General features: G+C 37.2%; 1 protein-coding gene across 1 annotated transcript in view; it reads right to left on the bottom strand.

Annotated features, from left to right (window-relative positions):
- LOC121408461 (dynein heavy chain 10, axonemal-like) overlaps nt 1-16,930 on the bottom strand; it is a 59,213-nt gene extending 42,283 nt beyond the window's left edge. Inside the window, exons 1-19 of the mRNA XM_041599938.1 lie at nt 16,559-16,930; nt 14,863-14,994; nt 14,078-14,247; nt 13,241-13,465; nt 11,872-12,713; nt 11,483-11,681; nt 11,219-11,335; nt 10,046-10,294; nt 8,954-9,130; nt 8,143-8,347; nt 7,028-7,155; nt 6,140-6,226; nt 5,442-5,555; nt 4,866-5,009; nt 4,116-4,304; nt 2,612-2,772; nt 1,967-2,161; nt 915-1,041; nt 204-368 (exon numbers count right to left, since the gene is read on the bottom strand). Coding sequence (XP_041455872.1) covers nt 204-368; nt 915-1,041; nt 1,967-2,161; nt 2,612-2,772; nt 4,116-4,304; nt 4,866-5,009; nt 5,442-5,555; nt 6,140-6,226; nt 7,028-7,155; nt 8,143-8,347; nt 8,954-9,130; nt 10,046-10,294; nt 11,219-11,335; nt 11,483-11,681; nt 11,872-12,713; nt 13,241-13,465; nt 14,078-14,247; nt 14,863-14,994; nt 16,559-16,775 — 3,843 coding nt within the window. The 5' untranslated portion in view covers nt 16,776-16,930. The remainder of the gene's footprint in view (nt 1-203; nt 369-914; nt 1,042-1,966; nt 2,162-2,611; nt 2,773-4,115; nt 4,305-4,865; nt 5,010-5,441; nt 5,556-6,139; nt 6,227-7,027; nt 7,156-8,142; nt 8,348-8,953; nt 9,131-10,045; nt 10,295-11,218; nt 11,336-11,482; nt 11,682-11,871; nt 12,714-13,240; nt 13,466-14,077; nt 14,248-14,862; nt 14,995-16,558) is intronic.
- Nucleotides 16,931-17,814: the final 884 nt, after the last annotated feature.

Genomic DNA, 17,814 nt, shown 5'->3' with positions numbered 1-17,814 from the left:
AGCAGCTGTCAGGGTGGAAATATTTTATTTGCTTACAAATATGTATCTAGCTAATAAATTTACAGTGCATTTATAAGCAAAAGGAAAATAACAAATTTATGGTAAAGAAAAATAAAATACATGATAAAAACAATCAACATTAATCAACACATTGGTAAATATCATATTGCATGCAAAAAGATAAATATGGCAGTGAAACTTACTGTGAGTTCAGTCTTGAGGCCCATCAGGTCTTCCTTGACTGCATCCTGCAGAAGCTGCCCAAGGGACTCCACCCACTTACGGGCGTGGTCTCTGACAGTATCAGCAAGGAGCTTCATGTGGAGGCGGATGCAATCCTCATCCTTGATCTTGGGCTGGTTCCCAACCTGAACATATCAAGAGAAGATTGAGGCAAGAGAAATATTTGAGGATTGATATCTTGGGATATTTATGGAAAAATATGGTGATAATTGCATTGCAGAATTGTAATAATTGGTTCTCAAATAAAGTATATGCACAGAGAAAACCCCTGTTGTAACATGAAAAATTGAATTAATACTGGTATACAACCAATTGTTACTTTATCAAATGATCTGCCACGTACTTGCAGTTATACTCAATTGACTGTATATTGTATATTTTGTGTTAGAAGTTTTTAACACAGATTTGTATCAGATAGAAATGTCCATGCCCACATTAAAAGTCACATTTCATATAACCAACAGAACTTGAATACTTGATACATAGTTGAAGTTCTAGTTTTTGTGCAAAATAATCAACTAGAAGTCTTTTTCAACAGAAATATTCTTACTATTTGAAGAAAATGTTAAGCAGTATGTTCCTGGAAGTTGACTAAATATTAAACACAATAAAAGTTGCATATTCAAAGCTTCACATCAAGTAACTTCGGAAAAACAAGGTTTATGACATACCTCGGTGGCCAGATTAGAGTAGAACTGTAGCTTGTCATCATAGGCAACACAGGTTGGATTCTTAACAGCAAACTTCTCCAGCATTATGGTCTTATCCAGCTTCCACAGAGGCCTGTATCGCTTCCACCTAGGTCACACATGAACATAACAATGGATTTACACCTGAAGACCAAGGGAGCGTTTCATCAAACAAAACTATATTCATCGACCTTTGTTGTAAGCTACCGAAATCCTTGCATCTGATTGGCTCAAAGTGAATTTGTAAAGGAAAATCACGGACTGTTTGTTTCATGAAACAACATTTTTGTGTACAAAGTCAATGGCCCGTATTCTGAAGTTGGGTTTAATTCAAACTTTGGTTTAAAGCTGTGGTTTAACTATGGATAGCCAATAGTGGCATAAATCTCTTACAGTATAATTCAGTTCATTTCTCTCTAAACTCATTTTTAACTGTTTCAAAAGGATTTATAAGATAGCTTTCTTTACCATTCACGAGTTAGAGAAGTGCACAGTAATCATAAGAAATATACAATGTAAGGAAAATTCTGACAATGTTGGCCTTAGTGCAGAGTTAGACCATGGTCTAAATCTTACTTTAGAATATGGGCCAATGGGTTATGAGGCATCAACAGATTTTGCAGACGAAAGCAACTATTCTTTTGAGGCAAAGATAGAACGACTGCAGACCAATCAAATTCTTTGTTGTACAAGGTTAACCCAACTTATATCTTCTAGAGGCAAACTAATTTGTCCAGGGTTGCAAGCACACACACAAAATTATTATATCATTCTGGGTAGGATATTCATCGAATGCATAAAGCACAAAGGTTGCTGGAAGTAAGAACAGAATATCAACTGAAGAATTCTGGAAGTGATTAAAGACATTAGTGCATGTGACATGCAATGTAAAGACATAATAATCAAGGTTTGCTGAATCACAAAGGGATGTAGTGACTGAGCTCAAACTACAGCTAAAAATACTTTGAGTTTTGGGCTCAAAAGGACTGATAATAAAGAGTAGTTGAGAAGACTCTATCATTCGAGAAACCAACCTGTTGAGGTATTTGGTGAGATTGGTAAGTGATTTCTGCATGGAAGTTGAGGACGTCTGGACAAGCTCAATGACTGCAGGATCTGCCGAGATGTCTGAGAAGAAACTGAAGATGTATGGCTCATCCTCCCCATCTACATTCTGGGGCGGGGTCTCAATGCACGTACCATGCATCCAACGGACAAAGTTTTTGGTGCTGCAACCAAATTCAAACCCAAAAAGAATAGAACAATTAATTCATAATAATACTTCAGAGTGGCATTTCATGAGAGGACTTGAATGTTTTATCCAACAAAGTTTGTTTTATTCAGGAGATAGTATAATAACAGTGAGATTATGACTATCATTACAACTATTATTATCAATATTATCATCATCAACATTATCATTACCATCACAATTTTTATACCTACTTCTCTCTGTCAAGATTTGTTTTTAGATTGAATCCATGGTCTTATTTGTGGAGTCATGGAAGTGATCGTTTCAGATCAGTCAGGGCAATCGTATCGATCAAAAAAAACATTGGACTGTTCAAATTTTTTCACAACCAGCAATGAAAAGCCAATCGTGGCATCGTGACAGTGGGAGTGAGATATGACCAATCTTTATCATAACCATCATCATTATTATCCTCTTCATGACTTACCCTTCAACCAGGTCTCTAACACACTGCATGGTGAGTTTATAGATCTCATTTGCAGCTGGTGCTAGGATGATCTCAGGAGCAGAAAGCATGGCTTCTATCTGGAACAGAGGCTTGTTGGTTACCAAGTCGTGGTTAAACTCAGACAGATTCCTAATCACCATCTAATCACAAACACAAAGAAAAGAGAACCTGGTGTAAACAAATGTGATCAGTGAGTAGGCTTTCAGTTTAACCCTATCTAGGCCGGGGGGGGGGGGCCTCGGAGGCCCCCCCCTCAACGAATCGCGCAATATTTTCGCCGTGCGAATTTTTTTGACCGCGCTGCTTGCTGACTTTTTACTTTCAAGTCTTGCGCAACTTTTGAGACCAATTTTGCGTCATCCGGGTATGTGGTTCCAAAATTACGCAACATTATGTAAGTGCATGTCAGACCGAAAATTGCTCAAAAACATGATTTCGTGTACAAAGTCAATGCAAATTGTGTTTTCAACCAAAATTCATAAATGTATGATTATTTTTAGTTTTTCTAGTCTAAATATATTCATTTTATGCTTTTTATGATCACAGAAGAGTCCCCAACAAATTTCATTGAAAAAACAATGAAAAACAAAAGGTCAAAAAACAAAGAAATACATAAGAAATTGCAAAAACAATATAATACATAAGAAAATGATTTGATATCACAACTTTTTCATGTACACTTGCTAAGGACACCACAAAGAGTGCCTATACCAAAAATTAGTACATTTAGAGCTTTATTTAGGGAGTTAGAGGGAAAAGTATGATTTCGCATACTAATTACGCATAAATTAGCATAATCACTTAATAGCGATTCGCATGAAATAAATTACTATACAATCTTGTAGATTATGCCCCAGGCAACCCGCGTGCCAATTTTCGGCGCGATCGCGCGGTCGACGGCTGAGATCTTAGGGGGGGGCCTGGGAGGCCCCCCCCCGGCCATAGGAACTCCCAAAATACCCCGGCCTAGATAGGGTTAAGTAGTGCCAACTCTTTCTAGTGCATCGAGAAGGAAAATGAAGAATGTTGTCAATTACCTATTGAAACATGTATACCAAAATAACGGTAGAATTGCAAATTCATTACATAATACTAAAAAAAGGCAATATAACTCATACTACATGATAAATTTAACAAAATATCATGTAATGGCTTCCATTTATTATAAGTGAGCAGACAGAGTGAACAAAAATAAGCATATAGCAAACTAAATAAAGTAATTGGAATGACATTAGATAAAATATAAGGCCTTATACACACACTTTAATCATTGAAGGGATCGGAGGAAAGATAATAGCATCACTTATATAATGCAACTCTATGCATATCATCTACATGCTGAGCCACCATATAGATGCTATTAAAGCATTACAAGAATTAATTTTGCTGGGTTTGAACTCTAAGACATGGTTAAAAATCATTGTTCAATGAGACCAGGATGGCTTCACTTCATAATATATAAAACTATCTATAATTATCTTACCCTCGTCAGAGTTTCATAGACCCTCCTCTCCCAGAAAGCATAGTATGCAGCAAGACGTGGAGACTTCCCGGTGTTGGTATGGACGACCAGACCTTCCATCTTGGTTAGCAAAGGACCTATTGCTCGATACTTCCTGGACAAAGTCTCGTACATGTGAAGCCTCTCTCTCTCAATGTGGTCATAGAATTCCTTGAAGAAAGGGATAACATAACAAAATGACTAATGATAAGTGTTGGAAAAGAAGTCTGACCCCAGTGACAAGAATACACTTGCAGAGCTGCCAACCTGAAAAAGAACATTTCAGTATTTTTACAGTTGAAATTCAGTATTTCGGTGAGGAAATATGTATTTTCAAAAAATACCATAGGACAACACATAAAGCTGAAACTTTATAAATCAGTATTTTACATTAACCTATCAGTATTCTTCTCACTTTTCAGCACTAAATACTGAAAATCAGTACTACTTGGCAGCTCTGCACTTGTGGCATCATCATCCTCCTCCTCCTCACCAATATCATCATCATCATCATCATCACCACCATCATCATCACCATCACCATCATCATCATCCTCCTCCTCCACCTCATCATCATCATCATTGCCCTCACCACAATAATTTCAAAAGTCATCATCAATTTCATCACATTTGAATACAATAACTCAATCATCACAAGTTCTCAAAGACAAGGGCATTTTTATGTGGCCTTTGTCCGTGATGCCAAGCATTAAATGCAAGACACTGACTTACCTTACAACTTGGTAGGATGTCCTCTTTGACCTGGGGTGGAGGACCCTTGAACAATTCAGCTAGCTCCATAGCTCGGAGACGAGCATCGATGTCCTTAGCATTCTTCTGGATTTGGTTTACCAAGGACTCAAACTTCGATATTGCCTGAGTTAAGTGGAAGAATAAAAAGTAGGATAGATAGTAAAAGGTCATGGTATCAGTATGTTTGCCATTTTTAGTGGTTCAGTAGTGGTAACTACTTAGCCAATTGCTGAAAAGGCAGCATAAAATTTTCAACACACATGTATTTCTACTTAAAACTAATCATCTTAAATGAGATGAAGGGTGACATAGCATTTGCCCCTGTGACAATTGTTCCGGGATTTATCTCATCTAAGATTTAAGGTAAGGGTTGCAATAGGGTTTCATGTTAGGGTTATGTCTAGAGTAGGGTGTAGTGTTAAATCCAGGGTTGAAATTTGTCATAAAATTTGACTAATGAGTGGAGTTTATTGCAGAGCAACTCTCATCAAAGCAAATGAAATGGAACCCACAATAAAGATTTGAGTGTATGTAAAAGTTAAAGATAGTTCATACCTGTTCACATCTTGTGTTATAATCGGCGATACCGAGTGAGTTCCAGTTGAGCCGCTTGTGTCCTGGTTTGAGGGTACGTCTAAGGTCTTTCAGATGTTCATCAAGGAGTTGGGTCTGCAATAATAATTTTTTAAAAAATTTTATTTCAATTCAACCTTAAATTATTACAGGAATATCTCCATTATCATACACAAGCACATTATAATCATATTCCCATGTTGTATTTAATTGTGTTCAGTACACATGTGTCGTTGTCAGAATATATTTCTTGCCTGCATAAATCAGTTGAAGACTGACAGTAACACTGTGAAGGCTAATAAATTATCTCTCATTCCTCACAAAGGCAGAAACTAAAAAAATTCTGAATCTATATCAATTTCAATTTTATTCATATCTTTTTGGACATCTTTGACCGATATCCATAACTAAACTAAGTCTCAGACCGTAGACATGTTTTTGTGATCTTATACTGACTAAAAATTACTCTCCCTGTGAAACAATATAAAATAAAGTTAAAACATCCAGGAGTAACTATCTTGAAATTACATTTTTTTTTCAAGCACCTCCCTTTTGCGAGTTTGTGAAATGAGGGATGAAAAGCAGCCATTTTTCTCCAACAGTCGGCTGAATAAGGTACTGATATCTAAAGGGAGATATTGCAATTCAAATCGGGGAAGGGATGACAATAAGTTGATTACCTCAGCAGCATCAATGGAAGAAATCACACCATGGTATCTCTGTAACATATGATTCAGTCCATCCTTCCATCTTAGATACTTGTCTTCCTGCAAGAGAGAAAACATTATAATTGGGTTTAAATCCAGTTGGTCTACTTCTTCTCAGATAGTCTAGTACCACATGGGCTAACTACAATTAACAAGGCTTCATTAAACAAAGTAATGCCTGTCAAAGGACTGATGTCCTTTGACAGTGGACCTTTGACAGGCTCCACTTTGTAAACAAATGGAGTGCCTCTGGCAGTCTCGCCTGCATTACGTGATTCAAAATAGCAGCAGTGCTGACTTTGAAAACGACTATGAAATAATTATTCACAAAGAACACCATTCATGTAATAATATCATACTACGTTCATTGACCCTAAATGACATTTAACCTTGATCATCATGTGACCTTTGACCTGTGCAAGATGATCAGTGATACTATATTACCCCTACATTTGTATGTCCACATTTCATGAACTATATCCATAAACATTCAAAGTTCTGATGGCAATTCCACAATTACCCCTAAAATGGCCAAAGTTCATTGACCTTGGTCATGTGACCTGAAACTCGCAAGGGATGTTGAGTGATACTTGATTACTCTTATGTCCAAGTTTTATGAACTAGATCCATAAACTTTCAAAGTCATGATTGTAATTCAACAACAAGGCCCCAACATGGCCAGGATGAAATCCACTCTGAAGAGTGCTCAAGGCACATGATGCATTGGAAGTAAATCTAAAGGGGTTGGAAAGATTTCTGAAAGGCTCAACAGAGATACATCTTTTAAGTTGTCAGAAAGGCTCTTCTACAAATGTTTTATTCTTTAAAACATGATTCTAGAGGTAAACTGCATGGTCTTACCTGTAAGGCTACATTACGAGCCAGCTCAGGGATAGAGAAACCCAACTGCTCCATGTACTTCGTCTCAGTGATGATCTCTGATAGGTCTGGAGCAAAGTCTACTACATACTTGGTATCTGTACCAAGACCTGAAATAATACAATACAGAAGTAACAAAACTGTCAGATGTGTATATGAGTAACCGAGGTCAATAATTGATTTCAAGAAAATTCTCTTTCAAAAATTTTCCAAGGACTAAAACAAACATGGATAAGAAAGAACTTGATTTCACTGTCCATAATACAATGACACTCTTCATATTGTCAAAATACCAGTATTACTTATTCAAATAAAACTTATTGTTATCAAAATTCTGCTCTGAATAATGTGCAATTAGCCTGTACGAACTTGTTTTATGTATCATTTAGGGTTGTTTATTTTACTTGGTAAATAATGTATATGGTTTTTCTTTGTAGCCAAGCCTTTGTCACACCCTGGTCTCCATTGATGCCTCCATTTACTGTCTAGATTTCTCACATGGATCTACCTAGATCTATTTTCTAATTAATGAATAACGAATGAGACGGATATCCTATTCTTTCTCTACAATCAATCAGGTGATTTTAATGCACTTATCACTGCTACACATAGAACTTAATGTAGCATAATACATGTATAAAAAACATTTATCTATAGAATACTACATATTCTTTGTTGTTCACTCTTTTTTATGTATGTATTATATTAATTGTATTTGATTTTACCATGGTGGTGCCCCACCCACAAGTTTTTTTTAATGAAAACTTCTAGGGGCTCCCAATCCCATGTTTTACCTACTTTGGATATACCTGTATTTTTATGATTGATTGCTTGAAATAAATTTTGAATTGAATTGAATTTTTGAATTGAGGGATTTTTCACAAAGATTTAAAAAAAAAATGCTAATATTACCAGTTGCATGTGGTATGGGTATGCGTAATTCATCAATTAGCCTTGTGTTTAATAATATTTGTGCATTCACACTTGTACACACATATCGGCGCAGCCCCTTGTAAATAAACAATTATGCATTTTCCATTCCTGACAAAAGGTACAACCTTTTCTGTTAGTTCTTGACATTTGAACAATGACCTTACCCAGTGACCTGTGTGTGTCATCACCATCATCGCCACCCGAGGGTTCGTGGGTCTTTCCAGAAGGCAACTGGTCTTGAGGTCTGGTCAGGAGATTGCGCTTAAGTAAGCCAGGTAGGATCACCTCGACATGTTCACGCCACACCTTATACTTCTTATCCTCATATTCTTTCATCTGTCTGGCAACACCGAGGTACTTGGTCCTTGCCTACAGGAATCATGAATGCACAGAAAAATGATGAAGATTAGAGCTACAAACTAGAAAAAAATATATCATTTTAACAGCTGAAATCAGAATTTTGGTGAGGAAATCCAAGAAATACCATAAGACAACACATAAAACTGAAACTTAAGAAATAAATGTATTAAACCATCAGTATTCTTTTCATTTTTCAGTACTCAATACTGAACATCGGTATTACTTGGCAGCTTTGCATAGATGCATTAGTGACTTAGAACGAAAAAATACTATGAATGTTTGACTTGCATCCATGTAGATGACTTGCAACCATTTCTAAATTATGCTCAATATAAGATTTTGTTCTGACTTTTTAAACTTTTACTTTAAAGGTATATAATATCTTACTTCTGGGAACTGTTAAAAAAATGAAGTTATTATGAAGGCCATTCAACATGATCGAAACTTTCTTTTCTTCCATTAGGGCACTCTAAATGATAAAAGTGTACGGAAGAGCTAAAACTTTCTATCCATGTACATAATATGCATTAAATATTCAGTAAGAAAACCCACAATTCTTTTTTTTACAGCAACGTGAATATGTAATAGTTCATTGAATAGGGGGAGGGGACTTACAGCTTTGCCATATTCACTGGAGAGCATATCCTCCATACTCTGGAACCTGATGATGGTGTGTTTGATGCGATGGAAGAGGGATCGTTCCCAAGCAATGGCTCCGGCTACAGGGGGTTGGTTCTTGGAGACGGGTGGGTTGTGCTGATACTGCTTGAACAGAGCTTGTACTGTGTCAACCTGTGTATAGAACAGTGATTCAACAAAATATAGAAGAGGTAACAAGCAATAGAGACTAAATCCATTTTTATCATTTGGCATATGTTTGCATGTATAGAGACTCACTATGTGCATCAAACTGACTATGGTCCAACTCCAAAGAGTATCAACGTAGACTATTTCGGATTTGAAATGAGGGCATGAAGATGGTATTTTGAAGGGCAGGTCATATGTCAAATATGAAAGAGCAACTCTTAGAGAATCTACAGCATTTTTTTAGAAGTCTGTAGCATGCAGGATAAGGGAAATATGATGGGATAAGGGAGATAGAGGAATGGTATGCAAATAGACTTGAAATTTACAAAATGGCGCCTGGAAGGTCATGCACGAGTGATTTTGGAAAACTGAATGTATTTTACACAACTTGATGTGCTAAAAACCATGCCTGCCATATTTGGAGGAGTTTGGATGAGGGACGTGGCCGATGCAGGGTCCACAAAATTGGGGGGAAAAAAAGAAAGAAAAGATTACTGTGCTGTACATAGAAATGCAATCTACCTGTTGAATAATTGAATGAATAGAGGGTACTCATCCTCATTTACATTTATTTACTGTTCATTTACATTTGTGGGTGTTATAAATAAAATCTTCTGCTTTATAATGTAGAGAATGTTCACAGAGAAGGCTGTTCAGAAGGGAAAGGGGCAACCGAAGAAGAAATGGAAGAAGCAAGTGGTGGAGGAGAGGAGGGTTCGGTTGAGGAATAGGTTGCACTGAGTTAAGTAAAGTGAAGAGAGACGGGGCAGGGGTAGTCTCTGTTAATCTGAGGTGAATCCCGACCAGCCCCATGGTTGGTAACTAAGCCAGATTTAAATCTAAATTTCTAAAGACTGAAAGAAATATATTTCTATTTTTAAAATGGAAAAATGATCTGACCTCTTTGCCATACTGTAGGAGAATGTCATTAAACTTCTTCATCATCTGTGAGTTGATTGCCTCCCGGGAACGGATGTGCCTGAACTTGAGCAGCATGTCAAAAGCGCCCTCTGCTGACCGCAGCGTCTTGAAGGATTCGTCAATAAAATGCTTAGCCTCATCTTCTATGGCAGCTACCTCCTTGTTGAACCATTCCATGACCTTGCGCCATTGTAGCTGGTGCTTCAAGCTGAATGGTTCAAAGTTGACCTAAATTTACAAAGCATATATAAGACATAAGTGTATCGTGTATTAAATGCATTATGCCATCTTCACATTTCTCTTTCATTCAACGACATGCTATTCTTGTATAGTGCATATCAATATATGTTGTCATTATGAAGCGCAAACAATATTACATTGTATTACCTTACATACATGTCTCTAAAATTGTTAATAGGATATTATAACCCATGCTTTAGCTGGAAAATGTGTAGTGCTTCATGAATTTCGGGAATAAAATTTAGACAGAGGATGGGGCACAACACAATGGGTGATTTCAAGTTCAGTGTTGACATTTTGGTAATGGTGTTAGGTCAATTTTTACACGATTTTAAAACCAAACATAAAATAAAGATGGTCCTGAAAAGTCACTCACTAGTTGTTGAGATGTCAATAATGTGATCTGGATCAGTTTTACCAACTCTGAGTAAGTTATGGAGCTAGAGAAAGCAATCCAAATTTCAACACCAACAACAACACCAAGGCCAACACCAGACTTGAAATCACCCAATATTTCACTGAAGAATCGGGTTTACATATACTTGTTATCAGCACTGAATTTTTCAACTATGACATATGTCTGGACTATGAAATACTAGTAATCTACATTCATTACATCTATAATTTAAACACATAATCAAAATGGTATAGTTGATGAAATAATCACATAACATTTGAATTGGATGTGTGATGTCATGATATATTCTCCTGTTAAATAACAAAAGCATTTTCTTTTTTAGGAGGAAAGCTATATTTATTTTCTTCATGATGGGACTTTTCTTGCAAAAGACCTTTGTACATGTACTACACAAAACATAACCATCTGTAATTATCATGGTAATGAATTTCTCTGTGTGGTATGTTAATTACTGCTTAAAATCTTTTAATATAAAGTCAAAAATGGTAACTCACATCTTGTATAGGTTCAACCAGACCATCAACTCTCTTGAGCACATCTTCAATGCGCTGCGGATCTCCTGTAACAGACTTCAGTTCAGGTCCAAAGATGTTGTAGAACTCCTCTAGGACCTAAAATAAAAGAATTCATAAATGTACAATCCATTGGTCATTTTATGAGTATCATTATCGAGGAGAAAAAAACAGAGGATTCTGATATTTTTGTCATTGTACAATTTAAATTACAGGACAGTAATAAGCAGAAAGATGAATATATACCTGTGCAACATCATAGATGTTCTGGCATATGGTAGCCATGTAGTCTGTCCGCTCGAAGAGCTTCTTGCGGTCAAACTCCCAGCGAGCGTCACGTCCAGAAGCTTCAATCTTAGCTCTGACCTCTAGGTAACATTCCTTCCACATCTCCAAAGTTTTCTTGGCTTCTGCAGTCTTGGCTTTAACTTGCACGGGGGAATCCCTGAAAAGACACGAGCAGAAGTAGTCCACATTCCAGTCAACGTAATCTGATTGACCAAAGAGTGATCTCAAGACAAATCAAACAAATCCAAAGTTGCATATTGAAATAAGAGTCAGGATAGAAACTCAGATCAGTTAAGTTTCATCACTTTAAAGATGTAATTGATTCTTAATTTGGAATGAATTCTTACTTGAATATTGTCCTGATGTTAATGACCTTCTCAACTCGTTCAGCCAGTTCCCAGGCAATTCTTTCCATCAGGGGGATCATGCGCTCATCTGTATTGTAGTGCCTTGAGATAATCCAAACCATTCGCAAGGCATTCATCATGGATGGAATGGTGTCCAGGACAATCTGAAACCCTGCACCATGCGTTAAGTTCTTGAAGTGCCTCTCAAGGGTGCTGAGGAAGCGGACATTGTCCTTTGCCTCTACGTAATACTTGTTCAGCTCTGCCCTGTTGAGATCAAAACTCTGCAGGATGGCATGGTCGCCCATGGCATCCTTCTTGGCCAAGATGTCTAGCATTTTCTTGACCTTTGGCATCTTGATCTGCTCACTGAGAGCACTCAATGCTGCATTACGCTCTCGCCAGAAATCAATCTCAGCAAGTGGGCCATTACCATGAGGAGTCTTTTTCAGCTGAACCTCAACGGCACTAGCAATCTGCTTTGTCCATTCAAGTGTTGTGTTCTCAATCTCATGTATGAGTACATCATCTTTGGCAAGCTCAGTTGGGTCTCCATCGGTTAGGAGGTCTGGAATGTCCAGTCGGACCTCCCCTTCAATCTGTTGGATGGTACGCTCAATGTGCTTGGCAAACTTCTCCATGTTGATGAGGAAGTCATCTCTCAAGAGGGCATGTTTCTGAAGTTCAGCCACATTTACCTCTTCTTGTTCTTCATCTGAATCATCAGGTTGAATACCAAGGCTATCCTTCGAGGATGACGACAGGGCAGCAGCTTTCTGTTCTGCTTCTGTTGGAGCATCCCCATTCTTGTGAGCACTAAAGGATAGCAAGGGGATGTACACCTGCAGGGGTATTGAATGACAAATGATTTCATTGTTTTGCTTCTCAGCTGCATAGTTGGAGTATAGTGGGTACGGGATCTACCCCTGGACTATACGATTTATTGTACTGGAAAGAACTCACTTCAGTCTATCAGATAAGATTTCTATTTTTTGAACATAGGAACAATCTTTTCATAAATGTAATCAAAAGCCAAAGTTCGCAAGGTAGATTGATATTTTCTCCACGTTATACCTCTATTTCAAGCAAATTTACACACTGAATATCATTGTTCATATTTTCGTCCAGTGCACAAGCAATGTCACCCTATCTACGCTTGTATAACCTTAATGTTGAATAAAGTTATCCCCTCATTAATTATCTTTTAGTACCATTAAGATATTTCAAACCTCTAATATCACAAATGTCCAATATTTGAAAAACTGAAATATAAGAATAAATATGAAAATTTGATATATCTTGAAATGCTTGTTTCTCAAAGGACAAAATACAGTCATCATTTCATCACATGCTTCATCCTTATTCTCACCTGGGTAATAATCTGTTCCAGCATGACTAAGGAGTGACCGTTGAGGATACCATACTCAAAGAACTTTGGCAGCATGCTCTGTGCTTCATCCATGGTGTTTGGAAGGTCTACCATTCCTGGCGTGTTTCGGATGAAGTAAATGCAGTCTTCCTCTGCTACCTGCTCAGGTACATGCCCATGGCACATGTACAGCAATGTGCGCATGAAGGTCTCCCTGATGATTTTCTGATGAAAAAGTAAAGTATTGGGTTGTTCTGAATTACATGTGAGAATGAATATATGCCCAGTCAGCAATTTGCTGGGTTCAATCCAATTCTTGGAGTACCAAATAGGAAATGAGATTACTCTTAAATATTGGGTTTCCTTTATATTATGTGCCATATTGGTCAGCTTTGACACAGAATCTTGAAAACAAGACTAGCACTTTGTTCTTTATCTCACATACTTGCAAACTTGATTTAGATTTCATTATGCTATCACAGACAATGCAACCCTAGATTAAAGTATGCAAGAGGAAACCAGTGTGAAACCATTGTATTATGGGTGCATATGTGCTTATGATTATCAAGGTGCATGCTGTTTGCTTCTCAGTGTTATATCATCCAGCAAATGCATTTAGGAGAATGAACATGTCTTCAAGTGGACAATAAATTAAGGTAAGAGAAATGGGCGGATGCGGAAAAAATTCAGAACAGCTGCCTCAAGTATGCTATTTCAACAATTTTGATGCATCACAGAAGTTTGTCACAAATCTACAGCTCCCTCACACAAACGTCTTGAACTCTCATAATGAATGAGTTAACCAATGACTGACATTTTCATAGAAAGTGTACGTACTGTTGTAGGTTGTTTTTCTGGGGATGGTGCATCAGGATCACCTTCTCCACCCTCAGCTGCCTGGACAGGCTCAGGTTCAGGGGGCTTAGGCTCTTCACGAGGAGTCTCTGGCTCTGGCTGGGCCTCTGTCTTTGCCGATTGATTCCTCTTTCCTTTCTTTTTCTTTTTTTCTGTCAAGGGTAGAATTAAGTATCATAAGACTGTTATATATTTGTTAATAAAGTAGTGCAACAGCTTATTCCATCTATTCTAACACTCCCTTTCAGCTTAAGCAGTTTTGGCTTGTGAGACGTTACCTGCTTCATGTTTTAAGAGCCTTGAAATTTCCCTCAAATAAATTTTATTATGAGAAGCAAATGTTATCAACAACAACAAAAATTGAAAAATCTTTTGTATGAAAACAAATCCCTCAGGAATTATTCTCACTCAAAAACTCTCCATAGAGGGGATATTCTTCGAAGTACAAATCTCTCCCTGGCAAACAACATTTTCCCGCAGGATAACTCCTCCCAGGACATACTAGTACATGAAGGTTACCCCTTCCAACCCATGACATTCAGCAAATTGCCCTGCCAAGTTCTATTGCATAAAGTTACTAAATATTTTTTTTTTACCATCAAATGGTTACTTCCATGAAATTTGCCATGGTAGTTCCTATTTGACAGCAAAGTTCCAATGACAGAAACTCTTATTACGCAAAGAAATCCAGGAGAGGTATCCTCTTGGTAGACGCTCCACTAAAATTGTCATTGACATGACATATCCTTTCTTTCGCATGAACTTACTTTTCCCCTTTTCTTCTGTTGGGGTTTCAACCAGCTCTGCAGGGGTAGGTGGAATCTCTTCAGCAGGTGTAGCACCCAACAAACCTTCATCACCTTCAATGTTTTCAGGGAGGCCATCTGTCTCAGAAGGTTCTAGCAAGTGAAGAGAACAATGTAATTAAAAATAATTTTCATTTCATTCTCTTGCAATGCTATATCAATTAGATATCTCTTATTTTTTGCCTTATCTCGATTTATGAAAGCTCACTTACCCCCCCCCCCCCCCGAGTGTAATTAAATACGTCTTCAAGAACTTTTTTCTAATTTCTAATATTTGTGTCTATCTGACCAGAAATTGTTTTTTTTTTTAATCAAGTCTGAATTAATGTGAGTTTCAAGTCTTCCATGTAATTGTCTGGGGTTCGAATCATCACGATACATGTATGGCAACCTAATCCATTATATTATAACTTTGTAAATAAAACTTCTTTAGGACGAGATCAGTATTGACAAAAATATTGACAATATACTGGCAAATTTGTCACCTCTGGTAACCATTCCAAGAAAAATGTCAACTTTCAACAAAACTTAACCGAAGATTGAACATGAATTTCAATTTATTGCACAAAAATTTTCATTTGAGCTTCGTTATATTTTATGTGGGGGCACCGTGGTCTACCGATCAAGACTCTCTTCTTTCAATCTGAGGAACGTAGTTCGCTTCTCAGACATCGAGTATTGTGTTTCAGCAAGAAATTTACCCACATTGTGATGCTTTCAACGCAGGTGAGGTAAATGGGTACCAACAGGAATTAATCCCTCAGAAAGCTATGTGCACTGAAATAGGTAGACTAGCTTAGCCAGGGTAATATTATAGGAGTGCCTTGAGCACCTAACAAGGTGGATACGATGCCCAAAATCTTATAAAAGTTTTAAAGAAATATTATTTCTTGGTTTGAAAGAAAACTTGTCATTTTTAAAATTGAAAAAAAAAATGGTGCATGTCTGCATGTTCATTCACTTTACACACAATTTGGGGAATTGATGAGAAAGGCTGTATTATTTTGAGGCTGTTACATGAAATGCCTGAAATTAAATATTCTCCCAATTTTGAGTCTGATATTTCAATGAATATCTGTCAATGTACATGTGATGTATGCAAGTGTAAACTTTGTGGTCGTGGCATATTTCTAAGTTTTATTGCGCACAAAGATCTAGATATTTGCACTTGCAGACAGGGGGAGGGGGGTATACTGTGGGTCTGCACAGATTTTGCCACTTTGGCACATTCACTAATTATTCAGGCTGAGAGTATGTATGAATCATCATTTCAGCCACAAAAAATATATTTTTATTTTTAACATGATCTTTCACTAACTCAGGGCCTCAGGTGTAACAAAAAAAAACATAAATCCCATAAATAAAATTGGAAGAGTATCATGCCTACGACCGGGCTAAAATTCTTTCCACCCCAGTCTTTACTTGGCTAATTCAGTTCGGATGGACACGAAAGAGCAACCGCATCAAACATGTTTAACAGCGGAGCTCCGCTCATACTCAGCCCGCCCGGCTCGTGGCAATCGCTCCTCTGTCCCCGGCGGGCGCGAGGCATCGCCAGGCCTGAGGAATAGAATCCCGGGAATAGAATCATTTAACTGTTAGGCCTAGATCTCTTTAAACTCTTTTGACACATTTTCTATTGGTCCTGTATACAAACCTATTTCTATCTCAACTTCTCTTTCTTCTTGTTGGACTCTTTTGTAAAATATAGCAGCTGATCTTCCTTCTTCTGGAGTTTCATTAAGAAATTTCGCAAGGCTTCTCTCGTATTCGCCGTCATCTCGGTTCATCAACTCCTCAAACACTTCAGGATCAGTAATGTTTAGGGCATGGTAGACCTTGTCTCTCAGCCATTCAAAACGAATATCATCCATGGCTTTGTCTTTCCTTTTCCGTTCCTTAAAATAATTATATTATGTTGATATTTTCAACATTTTCCAGTAACTTTTGGTTCCAACAAGATCGCGATACATATTCGAAAAACAAAACCGCAGTACGCACCTAAACATGTTTACACATTCGCGCAATAATTGATTGGTAAAATACGTCCAAATAATCCTAGAAAAAAACATTAAAACTAATGATAAAAATCAAATCATCGTGGTTGAATTTTATTTCATATTGATATTAAATTCCACGCTCTCTGAAAATTTGATACAATGCAGATTAATTCGATAAATAATAACTTATTAAATTACTCTGTATCATTGCGCGCAGCTGGCTGGAACTAGACTGGTACGAGCGTTCATGACTACACAGGCAGATAAATGGTTGCTAGGCAGATTGACATTGCGATATCTAGATCGATTTTGAACATTTTGACAAAGATTAACTGAGATTCAAGAGAAATGTTGAAAGCTTCATGTTTACAAAATATATCATAACGCTCAACTAGAAGAAAACGGGAAATGAGTGCATAAAAATAGCAACAAATCCACTGTATTCAGAACATAGGCATACTGCGAGGGACTGCGAGATTGCCGAAGTGAGCCGTTATCTAAATCCTAATGCATATTTGGATTCATAATTTCACAGAAGAACTTGTTTCTTCTTATTATTATTTTTTGTTCTTTCCTTTCACGAACTATGAATGCAAATCTGGCTATGATCTAGCTATCTATCCATCCATCCATCCATCCCGCCATCCATCTATCTATCCGCCATCCATCTATTTCTATTTATTTAGTTACTTTCTTGTTTATTCACAATTTATTCATTTGTTGATTCACTTATGTAGGTATTTCCTTCAATGTGCTGTCATCTTTTTAATTCAGTGAGTGACTTATTCACTTTCATTTATTTCTTTTTATTCATTCTTTCTTTCTTTTAATATCAACAGGGTCCCCTATTTATTTACTACTATTTATACTTTTCTTTACTTTGAACTATAATATGTACCGGGAATTAAGAGAT

The sequence above is a fragment of the Lytechinus variegatus genome, chromosome 2 (assembly GCF_018143015.1).
Source record: "Lytechinus variegatus isolate NC3 chromosome 2, Lvar_3.0, whole genome shotgun sequence".
Taxonomy (NCBI): domain Eukaryota; kingdom Metazoa; phylum Echinodermata; class Echinoidea; order Temnopleuroida; family Toxopneustidae; genus Lytechinus; species Lytechinus variegatus.
This window is presented reverse-complemented; position numbering and strand designations above follow the sequence as displayed.